The following is a 16,437-nucleotide window of genomic DNA, read 5'->3' as shown; positions in this document are numbered from 1 at the left end:
CCAGTCCCTGCACACCACAGTCATGCTCTGTGTCTGGTAAGAGGTGATTGCACACACAATGGTCGGCCATGGCAAAAACGGCTTGTGAGCAAATAAGGTGCTGAATGGGCTGCTTCCCCTTTGCCATCCCCACCCTGGCCCTCTCTACTCCGCCCTGCCCGAAGCTCCTCTGCCCCCCACCCCTAAGTCCTGAGCTCCATGGAGCCGTACAGTGACCATCTCGTGAGTGACTAGCAGAGACAATAAGACAGATGGCAGGCGTTGGGGTGAATTACCCTGTTACAGAGACACCAATGCAAAAAAGACACGCATGGGCCACATGGTGGGTGGCCGGAGACACAGACAAGCGGGCAAGGGGGGGAGGTCCCCCCCCCCCAGGGACGCTCCTTTGTACAAGATGAGAGAGCGCAGCCCGCAGAGTTTTTAGTGTTGATAGTATTGCAGTCTAACTGATATGGCTTTAACTATTAGGGAGGGAAGGAAGGAAGGAAGGAAGGAAGGAAGGAAGGAAGGAAGGAAGGAAGGAAGGAAGGAAGGACACTCAATGGAGGGAGATTTCTTTCAGATTCAAACTCAACCCCAACCAAAAAGCAAAAGCCCCCCAGGGGCACCGGGGAATCTTGGGGTGGGGGAACAATTGGGACCTTCCTTCCCAAACAAATATACAGAAGAATGAGAACCACAGGACTTCCCCAAGGAAGGCTGGGCCCTTGCCTTTGTTTTCAGCAGTGGCCAAGGTCTGGTGGCGTTTGGCAGGGTGCCAACCAACAGCAGGGAGATGTCTCCCCCCACTCCCAAACCGCCCTTCCTTGTCTCCTAGTCACTGCTTTTTGCTTAATCTTGTGGCTCTGGAGAAAGGATGGGGTTAGCAGGCAGGGAGTGAATGCAACAATAGCACAGCAAAGGAGAGTCACTGGGTGTTTTTCTTTTGCGGGTTGGGGGATCTGGAGATCGCCACACCCATGGGCAGGATGGGGGCTGCAGAGGTGGGAGAGCAGAAGATTCTCCCACAGACCATACAGTACCTCGACCCCCGCCCAGAAATCAGGGTGGGGGTGGCGGTCCTTGGCATTTCTCAGTTGAGGAGAAAACTGGGGCAGCATGAGAAGGAAAGAGATGTTTAGGTCATGGAAGCAAGAGTAGTGCAGGCAAGATTTGTGTCTGTGCTGCTCTGTGCACCATTTTTGCATCTGCAGGGGCCTGTAGCAGGATCCTGGGGGACCAAGATAGCCACAGCAATGGGCTCCCAATCCTAGCCTAAGAGATGAATTGAGGCTCCTCATCCCAAGAGACTGCTCTTCCAGCCAGGGGTGAGCCACACACGCTGGCAGTTCTGTCCCAGGGTCTCTGCATCAGCTCCCTTCAAAGAAGGTGACGATGATGACCCTCAGGTTCTCCAGCAACACAAATGCATCTGGCTATTCCCAGGCTGGAAAAAGGAGCTCTTATTCCATCCTCCATGTGCTGCTGGGTGCATCTGACCCTATTCCCCTTTCTTTGAGTTTGGGTGCTCCGAAGTGGGTGCTTATTATGGAATGGGTGGTCCTCACGTAGGCAAATGCCTGTCTGTGTTCCCTCCCCTTTATTTATCCCAGATTTACCCTTTCTGGGGAAAACCCTGGTAAACCTCTTGCCACTGACCCGTTTACAATATCTGAATGACCCATTCACAACAATAAGCCCCTGCCTGCAAGCTCCCTTGATCCACTTCAGTCCCCTGCTCCCCAAATCAAGACTCAGTCTAAACCCTCCACTTTGGAGAGCAAAATGACAGAAAGAGGATGGCCCTGGACTCTGCAGCCTGTAGCTGCCCCAGTTCACCCCCTGCAGCTCAAATGACAAAGGATGAACTGGGTCAGAAAAAGATGGGCGAGACAGCGAGGGTGACAGTGCCGCCTCCCAACCTCTTGTCCGCCACACCCATGAAGGGCCAACAGGTCTTGGAACCCAAGACCAAAGGTCATCCTGCAAGGAAGATCTGATGCTTAATCTTGGCCCTTGGCTGTGGGGCTGTGGAAGGTGTGTCTGAATGTGCGTGCTTGAAATGGAAGTCGTCATAGCAGGGACAGCTTTCTCCCCTGCCTCCCACACACGTAATTCTTGGTGCAGGTAAGTCTCTCTGCATTAGTGTTTGGGGGGTGCAAGTTCGATTCCTTCCAGAAACAAGCTCCTCCTTTTCCCCAAGCATGTGAGAAACAACCCAGCAGCCCTTGGGTGCGAGGATGAGGGCAGGGGGTGCTCCTCTTGGTTGCTCTCTTAGTCAAGAGATGGAATGTGCAGGGGCTGGCTTTGCCCCAAGGTGTGAAGGGAAATGGGCACCCAGTCCCTCCTGGCAGTCAACATGGGGGGGGGGTCAGGAATGTGCACGGGGGGGGGGGGGCAGAGCCCAAGCCCCTTCCCCAGGGCCCCCATGAGGTTGCATCAGTGAATTTGGTCCAAGTTCCTCACCCTGTGCCCAGTGTTTTTTTTTGGGGTGGGGTGGGGGAGAGGGGGGTCGTTTCCCCATGTAGCCAGCTGGCACTTTGGCACAACAGAACTCCAGCTCTGCCACGGGGCAGGGGGCAGGGATCGGAAAGGGGGAGGCAGGCTCCCGGCAGTGGCCCAGCCTGCAGCTCCAGGGAGCAGAGCAGGTGAGAGTGGTTTTTGGTCTGATGGGTAGCAAGAGGTGCAGCGAGGGGGGAGCATGCCCTGTGCCTGGTGTGCTTCTTCCTGGGGGGAAAGGGGTGGGGCGGGGCAGTGCGGTGGCTCGGCAGGGGCCCCGTGGCACAAGGACACGTTTGGGGTCTTCCCTTGGAACAAAAGAAAAAGGAATCAAATGAAGTAAAAAAATAAATGAAAATCCCCCCCTGCCCCACCCTCAACCCAAGCTCTGAGTTGGCAGTGCCAGGGACGGTGGGCAGCGCAGGGCAGGAGGCTGGTGGGGCAGGGCTACTTCTTGAACATGTCCTGCAGTGGGCCCGGCAGGTACTTGAGCACCGTGTCGAGGATGCTCTCCTCGTCCTCGTCTTCGTCGTCCCCGCAGCCTGCTGGGATGGCTTTCTTGGGGCGCGTCAGGCTCCCTTCGCACGGCTGCTCCAGCGCTGCCTTCTCCTCCGCCTCTTTCTCCTCCTTCTTCTTCAAGCCGTACTGCACGGGAGACACCCACAAGAAGTCAGAGACAGGCATGCAGGCGTTTGACGCAGTTTGGGTTTATACCATGCAAAGTGCAAAGCATACCTTTAAAAAGAATGATTTTGCCCTTATTTTTGCAGGCTGATTTCTGAGTACGCTCAGTAGGAAGTTAAGTCCCTTTGACATCACTGGGACTTACTTCTGAGTGAACCTGCACGCAGCTGCATTGACGGGTCCATTGCGGCACCCACAAATGTCCCCGTGAGGCTTCCTATGCTGCATTTCAAGCCAGTCTCTTGTTGCTGCCTCGGCTCCATGAGGATATGGCTGAATGACAAGCTTTAGCATCCTCTTGGCAAATACGCTGTTTTAACTGTGCATTTTATATTTGACTTCCATTAGTAATGTGGTTTTTTCCCCCAATCTGTAAGGTAACATTTTAGTTTCCTGTTAATTCTGTTGCTTTGAATTTATACTTTATAGTTGACTTTCTTCAGCAATGTTTGATTCTGGGTTGCTTTATGTGATGTGCTAATGTGTTGCAAACCACTTCAAGATTTTTTCCTTTAAAATATGAAGTGGTATAGAAATTGACGACAACAACAACAACAACAGGAGAGGCAAGGATGCAAGTGGCTGCTCCTACCTAGAGCAACAGACACTAGCAAGGAATTGGAAACATGTTATGGCAGAGCTGAAGAACCCGTTTCCAGCCCTGGGGCCACACTTCCTTTGAGGTAGCCTTCTGAGGACCACTTGCCCGTGGTGAAGGCGGCCAGGTGCCAAATGGAAAAATAAGCTGCGGAAGAAGCCTTGCTCTGTGTGTTCATTTGCACAAGGCTGGAATCTTCTGTTCCCATCTGCCCCTGTTAGCAAGATATTATGGGCTGGGCTGGCTGCTGCGCTATCTGCCTCGGCAGAAGGATATTGAAGATTGCAGATAGTGAGCGCCAGGCCCCTACTACATCCACTTACAATGTGGGCAATAAAGAGAGACCCACACCGCCCCCACTAATAATGTGAGGAAAGTGAGAGCTAGGAACTGGGCAGTGATTGACAGAGAGAGATAAGGACTGGGGAGAGACATCTTTGGAAAGGTTCCTTTCTGCCAGACGCCCAGAATCCACCCACCTGGCTCCCAGCACTGATGTTAATCTTGCAGCATGGATCATATGTCTAGAGCCTTTTAGCTCAGAGGAAAAGTGTGCAAAGGGGGCGGGGGGGGAGAGGGCATAAGAAAGGTGCATAAAGTTATGCATGCTCTAGAGAAAGTGGATGGACAGAAGCTTGCCTCCTTTTCTCATTATACTGGTACCTGGGAAAATCCAATTAAACTGAATGCTGGGGGAGTCAGGATAAGAAAAGCCCTCCTGCGGCTGTGACGGGCTCAGTTGGGCCCTCCCATGGCTGGGAGTAGGCCCTGTCATGTCTTTTGGAGGGTGCGCTGGGCCCCATTGGGTCTCCTCCCACCATGTGACATCACACACACCATGGGTATGACATCACACGCACATGCTGCCCCGCCCCCAATGCTGGGCGGAAGCTGGCGCACCTGGAAGACAACCACTTATTCCTGTTGGTTGTCTAGCCCTAGCAGCTGGTATGCAGAGGTACACTGCCACTGAACAAGGAGGCTCTGGAATGCTTTCCCTCCATCCTTCCCTCCAACCTTGCACGGAATTCCTTCTCTGCCTACTGACTCTAGTTTTTCACTCTCCCCCTGGCCTCCTGTCGCTTTGCATTCACAGCAATTTCCCCACATACAATGTTTCTGTCCTCTTGATGCCCCTGTTATCCTCCTCCCACCATTCACATCTCTTTAGCTGCTTTCTTCGGCCTGGCTGATTTGCTCTTGGCGGAATACTGTGTCTGTGCTGAAATTTGACACTTGCTTTCCCAGTGGAATCGCTCAGGGCTCAACAGGAACATTTAAAGCTTCTCAGCAGTGAGGTGCAGGATGCACCCTGGCTGATTAATCCTCCCAATGCTGGTTCTCTCTGAGTGGCACAGAGAGAGGATCTGCCCCAAGAGACTTTTGTTCTCAATGCTTTTGTTCGAAACAGAATTATGGTGGACCATTGCGTGCCTTTCCCCACAAATCAAAGTTCAGACTTTCTGCCAATGTAGATGATTACGTTCCCTTCCAGTTCGGCTTTCTAGTGATGCGCTTCCTGCTTGTGCAGCTCAGGAAAAGAAGGTGGACATACAGACAGACCAGACATGGAGATAAAAGTCTTGCAGCAAATACATGCTCCTAGGGTCTATTTTACACATGTGTGTCTGTCCCTATGTGAGCATGCAATGCATCAAATAATAACTGGTATGTCAGCATGATCCAGCACAGGCCTATATTTCTATCATCTCACACACAATGCTTTTAAATGGAGTCTGTTCACATTTTCAGTTGTCCAGCTATCCAGTATATAGTAGTAATCAAATGCAGTGTGAGCTAGTCCCTAGAGGACAGGGAAAGGATTTGCCAGGCAGTGATGAGTCACAGACCTGTAGAGTTGGAAGGAACCACAAGGGTTATCCAGTCCAACCCCTTGCAATGCAGGAATCTTTCTCCCAACGTGGGGCTCAAACCTACGACCCTGAGATTAAGAGTCTCATGCTCTACCTACTGAGCTATCCCTCTGCTCATCCTTCTGGTTTGGGGTCTGGGCTCACGACGAAATTAGGAGTTGAGTCCTTCCAGCATGCCAATCATCAAGAACTCCTCTGATGACCTGAATCAGTCTGTTGACACACAGTTGATGTATCCTGGACATCTTTGTGTCCTGGACATCTTCAGTCCATATGCCTGATACATATTGGTCACCAATCAAAGGATAGATGATGGTCCTCCAATGACCCTTTCTCTCCCCCTTGCCACATGTCAAATAAAAGGGATCCCAGCAACAGCTGATAGGAGGTGGGAAGAGAGGGATGGAAAGAAGGGGCAAAGCAGACATGCAGAGTATAGGGCAGGCCGCAGTGGTTCTTTGCTGAATTTGAAGGCTGCTCTTCCCCCTGGGACCACACGCCATAGACTCATGAATGATTCTCCTCTGCAGCATAAACAGCGAGAGCAGATGAGAGCATAATCATTCATCAGTGTGCAGGGGTGTGATGTCCCGGAGGGAATGGCAGTCTTTGAGGCCTGTGCCTGAGCTAAAGTGATCTCTGCTTAACAGGCTGTTACTTCTGCAGGCGCAGGGTCTTGGAATCACCATAGGGATCAGGAGGGAGAAACCCAAAGCCTTTCTAGAAAATATCAGCAGCACTGTGAAGGCAAGAATGGATGCACATTGAGCTAGTGAGGCAGTGGGTGGGTAGCAGGAGAGGTTGAAGCAGTACTTCAGCTGCTGGGTGAGCACTTGCTGTCAGTCTTAAGGAACCTCTTTCCCCCAAAGCATCCGGGTAATAAATTTGGGGATCAGAGGTGACCAAAGGCCATTTCGCTGAAGGAAGAAGATGGTAACTTTGCAACACCAAAGACTGCCTCTCCATCTCCAGTGACTGGCTCAGTAAGCAGGAAGGGGAGGATGCCACTGGGGCAAAATTCTTGGGGTTGCATAAATAACCCTTAGTCATGTTAACCCACTGGAAGCTAGTGTGGTAGTGAGTCACATGGTGAGCCACTTCTACCAGAAGTGTCATGGACATGACTCTTTACTCTTTACTCCTTCCTCCCATGTAATATCTTTTTTTAGATCGTTAGAGTTTGTAAGCTGCCCTGAGAGTCTTCTTTTGGCTAAAGGGTGGGGTATAAATGCTGTAAATAAATGAATACATACATACGTAATATGGCCTTTCCCTTCTAGCCAGTGTGTGTGTATGTGTTACGCACCTTATCACGGATTTGCTGTCGGACCTTTTCCCGTTCCGCCTCCATGCGGGCATGCTTTGCCTTGCGCTCTTCCTCTTGCTGCCGCAGGGCTTCTTGTCGCTCTTCTTCCTTCTTCTGGGCATCGGGGTCTTTCTCCTCTTCGCCTCCCAGCATTTTACCCATGTCCTTGGTGGCCCCTGCAAGTGATGTTAGGAAACCACAGTGACTCCTGAGCACAGCTTGTTCCTTTTCAGCTATTATTCCTCATACAGCCATGCTCTGCCCCACTCACCCAAACCTCAAAAACTGAAATTAGAATAAACTATTGCATACTCAGGGTCAGCATGAGTTCATAGGAACTGAGCTGGGTGTGCCATCTCTGGGTGTGGAGTTAACAATTTCAGGTCACCCCACTGCCCTCAATCTCAGATGGTGTTCAGGATAGGGAGTGAGAGCCTATCATAGGCAGAATGCACCTGGGAATCCAGACTTCGTTCCCTGGTGTCCAATGAGGATTACCGGACTCATTTTTCTGTAGGCACAGGGCTTGCTGTGATCAGCTGAGAACAGTTGGGAATAGCAGATCATATGGGAAACTCCTACATAATCCCCGCAGTTCTGGGGTGTCTAAAGCAGCTAATGTAGAGACTTCCCCCGAGATCCACCTCTTTTGCTCATCCAAATGTTACCAGCGTAGTTCTGGGATTCTGGTAAATACCATGCATTTGTTTCACTCCAGCAATGTAAGTACAGCTCAAGAGCCAATGTAGGGTGAGCACTCAAGCATACCCTTGTCCTAAATCGCTTCCAACTTAACTCTTGATATGCCATAGCCAGAGACACAGACCTCTCCTCACTTTCAGAGAATGGGTAGACTAGGTTAAAGGACAGAGCCTCTGAAACTATTGCCCTGTCAAAGACTGTTGTAGGATGGGAGTGAGGATACTTTTCATCAGGTTCGTGACTGGGTGGGAAAGGGTTAACCCTACCATCCCCACATGCTACAGTCCTGATGAAAATCCCTCTCACTAATTTATTTTTAAAAACTCTGGTGTGCTTCCAGGTGATGTGCTTAGTATGCCTCACATGCAGCTTGGCCCTTAAGTTGACAGCTGGCTCCAAACAATTGCAGTAACAAAGTGTCCAAGCTGTGGTGTGGTTTGGCTTGACTTGCTACCATCACTGCCATCACCTGCTGCAGTGAGCTGTCCATGGTCCTACTTGACGCCTCTCTTGGATCCTTGTTGTGCATGGCCAGGTCAACCCTGTGGGCTCCAGCTTGGACCAGGACATGATACGCTGTGGTTTTAAAGCATCCCTTTAACTCTTGATGGCCACAAATGTTGTTTGCCCCAGTTCTCACCCTACCCTCTAGTCATCAGAGAGAAGGTGTGCAGCACTTTCCAGCGGCTGCAGTCCACTTGTCGCTATAACCCCCCCGCTCCATGTCCAAGTTCAGCCATATATTTCATGGTCTGTTTTGTCTTCGATCCCTCTTTTTAGAAACCAGGAATTTAAATGCAGGAATAGAAGACTGGGAAGAGGCAAAAGGGTTAAGGAAAGATAAGCCATCTCTTCCTGGGAGTTCTGACTACACCTTTTGAAGGGAATGGGAGGATGGATTGATGGATGGAGTTCCTTGGGCAATGCAAAGCAGCCACCAGCCTCTCCATCTGCTTTGCAAAGTAGCTAAAATCTGTTGGATGACCTTAGGGCCAGAAATTTGACAGTTCTCTATCCCAGATGAAATGCCTCGGCATAGCAAGGGCCCCATGGCCAGTATGATTCTCACTGGCTGACAGCAGAAGGTCAAAAATCTAGCTATTTGGGGATGGTGGCCCTACAGGACCAATGACCCACTCCATGCTGGGTTACAGCAAGATTTAGTCTGAATCAGGTGGCAAAGCCTGCAGGGAGCAAGTTCTAAACTGCTCTATGCAGCTCCCAGACAAGACCTTTGCTGATGTCTGATAGTAACAGGGAAGACAGAGTAGCATAGATCCAGCAATTAATAGCTCCCTCTTGTTTAATTTTTGGCTGCTGCTTGTACTACCTCAGGACAATGTGAAATCTGATGATTGAGTGGCAGCTGAAATAAGCTGGGCATTCCTTTAACGCATTATTTAAAGGGCTTTTTTTCAGGGGTGCAACAAGAATGTGGATATAAGACCGATGTTTACATTCATCTTAAGGAAAATGTCAGGAGCAGGCCTTTCACTCTGCCAGAGACTTGTATGTTAGCTAATTGAACAGCTACTAGCACATTTCCTTGACAGATCTCTAGAGGGAGCTCAAATGTAACTAACTTGTACTAAGGGTCCTCTCAGACAGAGGATGAATCCCAGATCTTTGTTCTCCCTTAACTGTAAGTTAGTGCTATGGAGGTGGAACACAGGAAGGGATCACCCTTGGTGCAGGAATGATTGTAGCAAAGGCCATTATGTGCACCCATTGGCAACTTTGAGTTTTAAAAACGGAAGCTATGCACTCCAGTACTAGAAAGAGGAAGTGAAAATAAAGGGAGTACCAAATATTATGGGTCTGTTAGCTGCTATACAGAGAAGGATACCTTGTTTAACGTTTTCCTTCTCTCTCTCTCACTCACTCTCTCTCCATCCTCCATCCCCAGTTTTCAAAAGCTACATAAACACTCCTCCTGAAATGACACACTGGGGACATTCAGCTGCTAATAAACAATAAATTAACTTCCTGTAAAATTACAAAGTGGTACAGACTAAAGTTTTGGGTGTCTCGGGGGCAGGGCAGTGCTCCCTCCCAATAAACCATGATCCCCAGATTCACAGGTTTCTCTTTTGTGGTATATTTACATATATATACATATATATTTACATATATATTTACATATATATTATTACATATATATTAGTTTTGTAACTCTAATTACATTCTAATGTTATTTAATTATTGTCGTTATCCTCTGTTTTCTTTTCTTTCTTTCCCCCCTCTTTTCCTTTCCTTTCCTTTTCTCTTTTTTTCCCCTTTTCCCTTTCATCTACTGTAAAAAATTCAATAAAAAGGTTTCTTTTCTTTTCTTTTCTGTAAGTACATTTCTGGCATTTGCATAACCAGTGATATGAGGCAAAATGTAAAAGAAATATTTTCCTCATTTGTGTTGTGAGAAAGTAGCCTTCGTTTGTTTATTTGGAGTATTTGCAGCCCCCCACCCTCCCTGAAAAATTCCTCCCGATGCCCGTGGCTAGAGTGTGTCTCTTGTCACCAGTTATGCCATGGACACTAGCCAACCAATTCTTGTGGTGCATTTTGTAGAGCAGCAGTTCACATGGCAGTCCCAATTTTCAGCTAAAAAATTAGTGCTTTTCTCTGTGAGAAAAAGTTACATACTGAGAAATGGTGCCGAAAATCCACCACCTAAGGTTGTCCTCCTTTCTCCCTCCTTAATGACAGAACCAGCTATATTTTGGCTCCTAAGGACAGAGCCAGAAAGCTTTTGATGCAGATTAAGCAGGGCATTTGGACAGCTTTGTGAACCAGTTGTTCCTGAATAGATGTTGGCTGTGGATTTACCAGTCCCAGCTTTCCTTACAAGCCCTTCCTGAAAGTAGCAGGTCCATAGCACGCGTCTTCTGAATCAGATGCTGTGAGCATTCTCCACCATGGGGTGGAGCTGCTCCCTCTTCCCCAAGCCTTCGCACATCTGTGCAATGGAGCCGTGAGGCTTGGCATGTGCTGTGCGACGCTGAGCAGCTCAGCTAAGAGCTAGGCAGCAACATTTCCCATTGCTGTTTGTCAGCAATTTAGAGTTACAAACCAGCCTTGGCTCCCCAGGCCCCCAGGAGACTTCAGGGTCTTTCATCTTCCTGAGCTCCATCTCCCTCCTTCTTTACTTCTGTGACTCATTTCCACTTTGCCCAAACCAGCTAAGCCCTTCGCACAGCCAGAAGCAGTAGTAGCTGCTCGGGGAAGGGAGGGAACCTGCACATGGCAATGGCCCTGTTTGAGTGCTCTGGGTAAAAGCAGGTCGTTGTGTCTTGGTCACTTGTAGCCAGGAGGTGAAGGCATGATCTACAACAGGCAGACATTTTTCCTAACCTTCCTTTAAAATACAAATGGGAAACCAATGGGGCTGGCACTGTGTCCTGTTGGCTGCCAAGGCACGGACAAGAAAAATAAAAGCAGTTCCGTTATCGGACGTGCCTGGAGGAGTGTCAGGCTAGGCTCTCTACTAGATCCAGTTTGTCATTCAGCAGGGCCAGTGCCAGTCTTTCGTGGGCCATTGGCATAAGGCTGCTGATGGCTGCTGTCCCCATTGGGAATTCCTTGCCTCTTGCTGCTGCAGCAGGTGCCACCACTGCCAGTTACTCCCTTCCTTTCCCCTGGGCTTAGATGTGGCAGCCATGTCTGGTAGAGGAAGCAGGGCTTATCCTTGCTTGATCTGTGCCAGCTGCCCGATATCTTAGGTTGCTTGAGATGCAGTGTTTGATGTCAACAATGAGTGCTGCATTTTGAGCCATCAAGGATGGTCGTTGGCCATTGTGCACCAGAGCTGTGCACCAGTTTGACTCCCACTCCAAAAGCATTGTTGTCACCAGCTGAGGATCTATCCAGGGGGGAGCTGAGTGGAAATAGCAAAGGGTAGCAGCAAAAAGTGGGGTCCCCAATGCACTGGTGGGATTAGCAGGAATGCCACCCAAAGCTTCAATGGGAGTGGCTGTGGTGGATATTGGTCCTTCTGAGTGCCAGTGCTTGACCATGCCAACCTCTGATGCTGGCTCTGTCATTCAGGACCCAGAATGGCTAGGGCCATAGCTAAGTGGCAGACCATCTGCTTTGCATGCAGGGGGTCTCCAGGTTCAATGCCCACCATCTCCAGGAAGGGCTGGGAATGCCCCTGGCCTGAAACCCCAGAGACCCAATGTCAGCCACTGTAGCTGGGTGGACCTTTGGTCTAACTCAGCAGAAGGCATCTCTCTACGTTCCTCAGAGGGAGCAAAGGATCACAGCAAAGATTCATGCACAACAAAGCTCCAGAGAGGGTGATAATTGAGATGACAAACTGCCAAAGTAAGCTGCCCACCCCAGGAAGGGCATTGATACAGAGTTTTTCTAGGGTGTAGCTCTCATACCACTTTGTGTAAAACTGTCGGAACTGGTGAGAGTGCCTTTGAGCAAGTGCAGAGTGCCTGTTACTTCTGAGGAGCCGCAACCAAGTTCCACACATTTAGAATGATGGAGAAGGAGATGAACTGGACACTGTCACTACTTACGGCCTGTGAGTGGAGTTAGTAATGCGCATCTTATTTCTTATGCTGCCTGAAGCCTCTGATCCAAAAGCCGAGGTTTGCCATTTTAAAAAAATGTTTACAATCCTTATGATTTGCAGAAATGACAGAAAAGGTGATGCTGCACTCCCTGGAGCTGCAGTGAAGCTGCTCTGGATAAAAAATGGGGCTCCCAAAGATACACTCAGAATAATCACACCACACACACACACACACACACACACACACACACACACACACATCTACATTTGTATCTATATGTATATAACATACTCTAAGTAGGGCTCTTTATGCAGCCAAAGCACAATTCATGCACAAGAAGGAGATGTCAGCAGACTTGGAGATACTACAATATTTGCAGAAGTACAAAGAAAACATATAGGGGAGAAATTAGAAAGAATTTCTAAGCCCAGTGAGGACTGAGCATGTCAGTGGGCACAGAATGCTGATGTACTGCGGGTTTGGGCTGGGTGTGGAGGAAAACTCTCTCTCTCTCTCTCTCTCTCTCTCTCTCTCTCTCTCTCTCTCTCTCTCTGTGTGTGTGTGTGTGTGTGTGTGTGGAATGGGACAGTGTGGCCAGAAACCAGAGCAGAAGCATTCCATGCTGCGATATTTTGTTGCAGTTTCTACCTTTTAAGGATCTGGTTGCATTTCCCTCTAGTCAGGATGTACTGGAGAAGAGAGCTTTGCTGGTCTACCTGTGAGTTTCTGGTTTGCACCTCCTGGGAGTCAGAACCTGGTCTAAGGAGCTAGGCAATGGTGGAAGACAGAGGAAAGAGGCCCAACGAGAAAGTCAGTGAGTGAAAGGTGACAGGTATTTGGGTTGTGAGCTGAGAGAATGTTTTCCTTCCCTGGTGGGACACCTGTCACTCTTCCTTCTCTCTCTCTCACTCTTTTTTTTTTTTTTTTTTTGCAGAAAGGAATACAATGGAGGTGGAGTGAGATTTGATGTGCTCTGACAGCAGAGGTAAGCAATGAGAGGACAGGTTGCAGCAAAGGGAGTAGCAAGCGGAGAAACACTGTGCACAGCTGCCTGCCTGGTTGACTGTCCAGGAGGGAATGGCTCCCTGTGCTTGACAGGGAGGCAGTGAGCAGTGGGTAATAAGATTTTTAGCCTGCATGCTCAGCCGGCCAATCTCCCCACAAGTGCCTTATCTTAATAAGCACTGCTTATTAAGATTAAAACTCCTTAGCAAAGTTTCTTGGTAAGAAGAGCTCAGTAAATATTTGGGAATGCACAAAATGGGAACATTTGCTGCTCCTTCTATATAAAGCTCTGATTGATCGCTACACAAACAGAACAATCTGTACACAAACAGATTCTGGTGCCTACACAGCAAGGATTGTGGGGCTAAAGGGGGCCTTTAGAGTCATCCATGCACTCTCAGCACACCTAAAGTGTTTAGCATAACTTAGCAACCAGAGTTGAGCATTGCTTATCAGCACAGGATACAGAATCATAGACAGAATGCTAGAATCGGAAGGGACCTTGAAAGGTCCTATTTCCTTCTGGGCAGAGACCTGAAAAACCCTGTTTACCAGAGGCAAAACTGGTTGGAGTATATGTAAACACATTGAGAAGTGAGCTCTCCTGTAAACCACATTCACCCTTCCCAAGTAATCTGTCTCAAGCTAGAGGTCCAGTAGCAAGAGCATAATGGAATGGGGCTTAGAATGGATGCTGAGAGTAGGAAGGGAAGACTTACCCCCTAGGGCCTGCTTCATCACGAAATCCATAGTGCCAACTGAATTAGTGAGCTCTAGGCAATGGTGGAATTCTCATTCAGTGTTGCTAGTGGGAATCTTTGGGTCAGGTGCTACCTGGAAAGGAAAGGGGGAAAATCAGGTGAGTATGACTGACTAAGGTCAGAGTAAAACAATCCCAGCCAGGCAATGGACTTATCTGTCTCCCCACTTTGCATATGGAGGAAGAGTTAGCCCAATGCAGAACACGAAACATATATTAATTGTGTGTGTGTGTGTGTGTGTGTGTGTGTGTGTGTGTAATACACATCAGTTCAGAGACACAAAACCCATGCCAGATTTTATCCTTGTTTTTATGACATCTTAAAGAATTTTTAAAATTCTGCTTTTCTATATTATATATAACACTGAAGCCATAAAACTGAAACTGAAACATTAAGAACATCACTTAGGCCAAAGATCCATCTAGTCCAGCCTTCTGTCACCAACAGTGACCAGCCAGAAACTGCAAGCAGAACCTGATTGAGATAGCTTGATCGGATGCAAGTTCTCCAAATTCAACAACCAGAGATACATCTAAACAGAATCAGAGGTAAATAAACATGGGATTGCATAGACCTTTTGCAATTTCAATGTATACCTTTGATAATATTGTCCTCTGTTTCCCGTTATTGTAAGCGGCTTTGAAGTGCTGTCTGTGTCGAGGGAAAATGGCATCAGAATACACAAGAAAAGCACTTCGTGGTAAGACCAAGCATCCATCTAGCCAAGCAACCCCCTTTCCCACAGAGGTAATCAAGCAGGGCATGACAGCAATCACATTCGCCACACTTGCCCCCGAATTCCAAACCTGGCATTCAGCTACATACTGCCATTTATCTGTTAGGGTTAAAAGCCACTGATAGATCTACTCTCCACAGAAGTATCTAATGAATCCCAGTTTAGAGCTATATCAGTCATGTGCTGTCACTATATCTAGTGGTAGTGAATGCCAATTGTGTATTGCGTGAGTTAAATTAATCAATTAATTGCCCAGATTGTGCATTGTGTGAAGAAGTACTTTTCTTTGATCTCACCTGACTCTGGTGTCCTGAATCTACTAGCATCTGAATTGACAGCGTAAAATTAGCAAGTCCAATTCTTAGATATGGGGCTACTGCAGCCACTGAGCAGCGCTGTCCTCTGTGGATTCATTTAATCCTATGCAAAGGCAACTAAGCCAGTGGCCACAACTCTGTCATAGAACCATAGAACTGAGTGAAGGTGGGAAGGGACCTGGGGGACCATCTAGTCCAGCCCCCTGCAATGCAGGAAACTCAACTAAGCATTCATGACAGGTGGCCATCCCACCTCCGCTTAAAAATGTCCAAGGAAGGAGAGTCCATCATGTCTTGTGGGTGTCTGTTCCACTGTCCAACAGCTCTTGCTGTCAGAAAGTTCTTCCTGATGTTTAGTCGGAATCTCCTTTCTTGTCCCTTGAAGCCACTGGTTCCGGACCTACCCCCGGGAACAGGAGAAAACAAGCTTGCTCCATCTTCCTCCAACGTTCCTCGTAAGACTTGGTTTAAGTCAGTGGCTTCATGCTTATAGAACGCAGATATTTCATAACCCAGTCTTAAGATACCGCCCCCTCCCCTGCTTTGGAGCACACTTTTTCCAGTGCACTGCACCTAATTTATTTAATGGGCACAGTTGTGCAAATTCAGCAAAGTTTTAGGAAAAATAAAAACTGGTGCTTATAGTTCCAGGAGAAGAAACAGAAAATGCACAACATTTGAAACAGGCAAGCAAAGTATATAAAATGCAGGGGGTGGGGAGCAATGTGCACCCTGCCCAAGAGAGCAGGCCTGTGCTCACTTTCCCAGGAGTAAGCCCAACTCAGTTCAGTGGGATGCACTTCTAAACAGAACTGTACAGGAATATGCTGTAACTGGCTTTTGTTTGGGCCAGTGCCATAGCTGCAAACAAAAATATAATGAGCATGCCCTTCTCTCTAATAGGAAGCACCATAGCTGCATTTCAGTATGGTAAATGGTAAAGTCCAGTCAAAGGCCACTGTGGGGTGCGGCGCTCATCTCGCTTCAGGTCGAGGAAGCCGGCGTTTGTCCACAGACAGCTTTCTGGATCATGTGGCTAGAATGACTAAACTGCTTCTGGCACAACGGGACAGCCTGACGGAAGCCAGAGTGTAAAGAAATGCCGTTTACCTTCCCACCACAGTGGTACCTATTTATCTCCTTGCACTGGCATGCTTTCAAACTGCTAGGCTGGCAGAAGCTGGGGCAGAGCAAAGGGAGCTCACCCTAACGCGCGGATTTGAACCACCAACCTTCCGATCAGCAAGCCCAAGAGTGGTTTAGACCATAGACATGAGTGCAGAAGTAAAGCAGGTACACCTTCCCATGCTTCTGCTTCTGGGGCAGAACAAATTTAAGGGCTGGTTTGTGCCTGTGTGCCTTTCACTCAGCAGCTGCAGCATCAAGTGACAACATGCAGGTTTGTAGAAATCAGTCATCGTAAACCTAACACCACAGGCAAGGATTTCCTGCC

General features: G+C 48.5%; 1 protein-coding gene across 5 annotated transcripts in view; it reads right to left on the bottom strand.

The window, feature by feature from the left end:
* Nucleotides 1–261: 261 nt before the first annotated feature.
* CPLX2 (complexin 2) overlaps nucleotides 262–16,437 on the bottom strand; it is a 117,662-nt gene continuing 101,486 nt past the window's right edge. For 4 of the 5 annotated variants that reach the window (XM_028718396.2, XM_028718398.2, XM_028718399.2 and 1 more), the window contains 3 exons: nucleotides 13,890–14,004; nucleotides 6,944–7,119; nucleotides 262–3,126 (listed from right to left, as the gene is read on the bottom strand). In XM_028718396.2, coding sequence (XP_028574229.1) covers nucleotides 2,929–3,126; nucleotides 6,944–7,119; nucleotides 13,890–13,920 — 405 coding nt within the window. In that variant the 5' untranslated portion in view covers nucleotides 13,921–14,004 and the 3' untranslated portion in view covers nucleotides 262–2,928. Of the gene's footprint in view, nucleotides 3,127–6,943; nucleotides 7,120–13,889; nucleotides 14,005–14,527; nucleotides 14,583–16,437 lie in introns of those variants that run through there. The other variant, XM_028718397.2, reaches the window with a different exon arrangement.

This window comes from Podarcis muralis, chromosome 2 (genome assembly GCF_964188315.1).
Source record: "Podarcis muralis chromosome 2, rPodMur119.hap1.1, whole genome shotgun sequence".
NCBI lineage: Eukaryota > Metazoa > Chordata > Lepidosauria > Squamata > Lacertidae > Podarcis > Podarcis muralis.
Note: the sequence above shows the minus strand (reverse complement) of the source record. Positions and strands in the feature narration are given on the sequence as shown.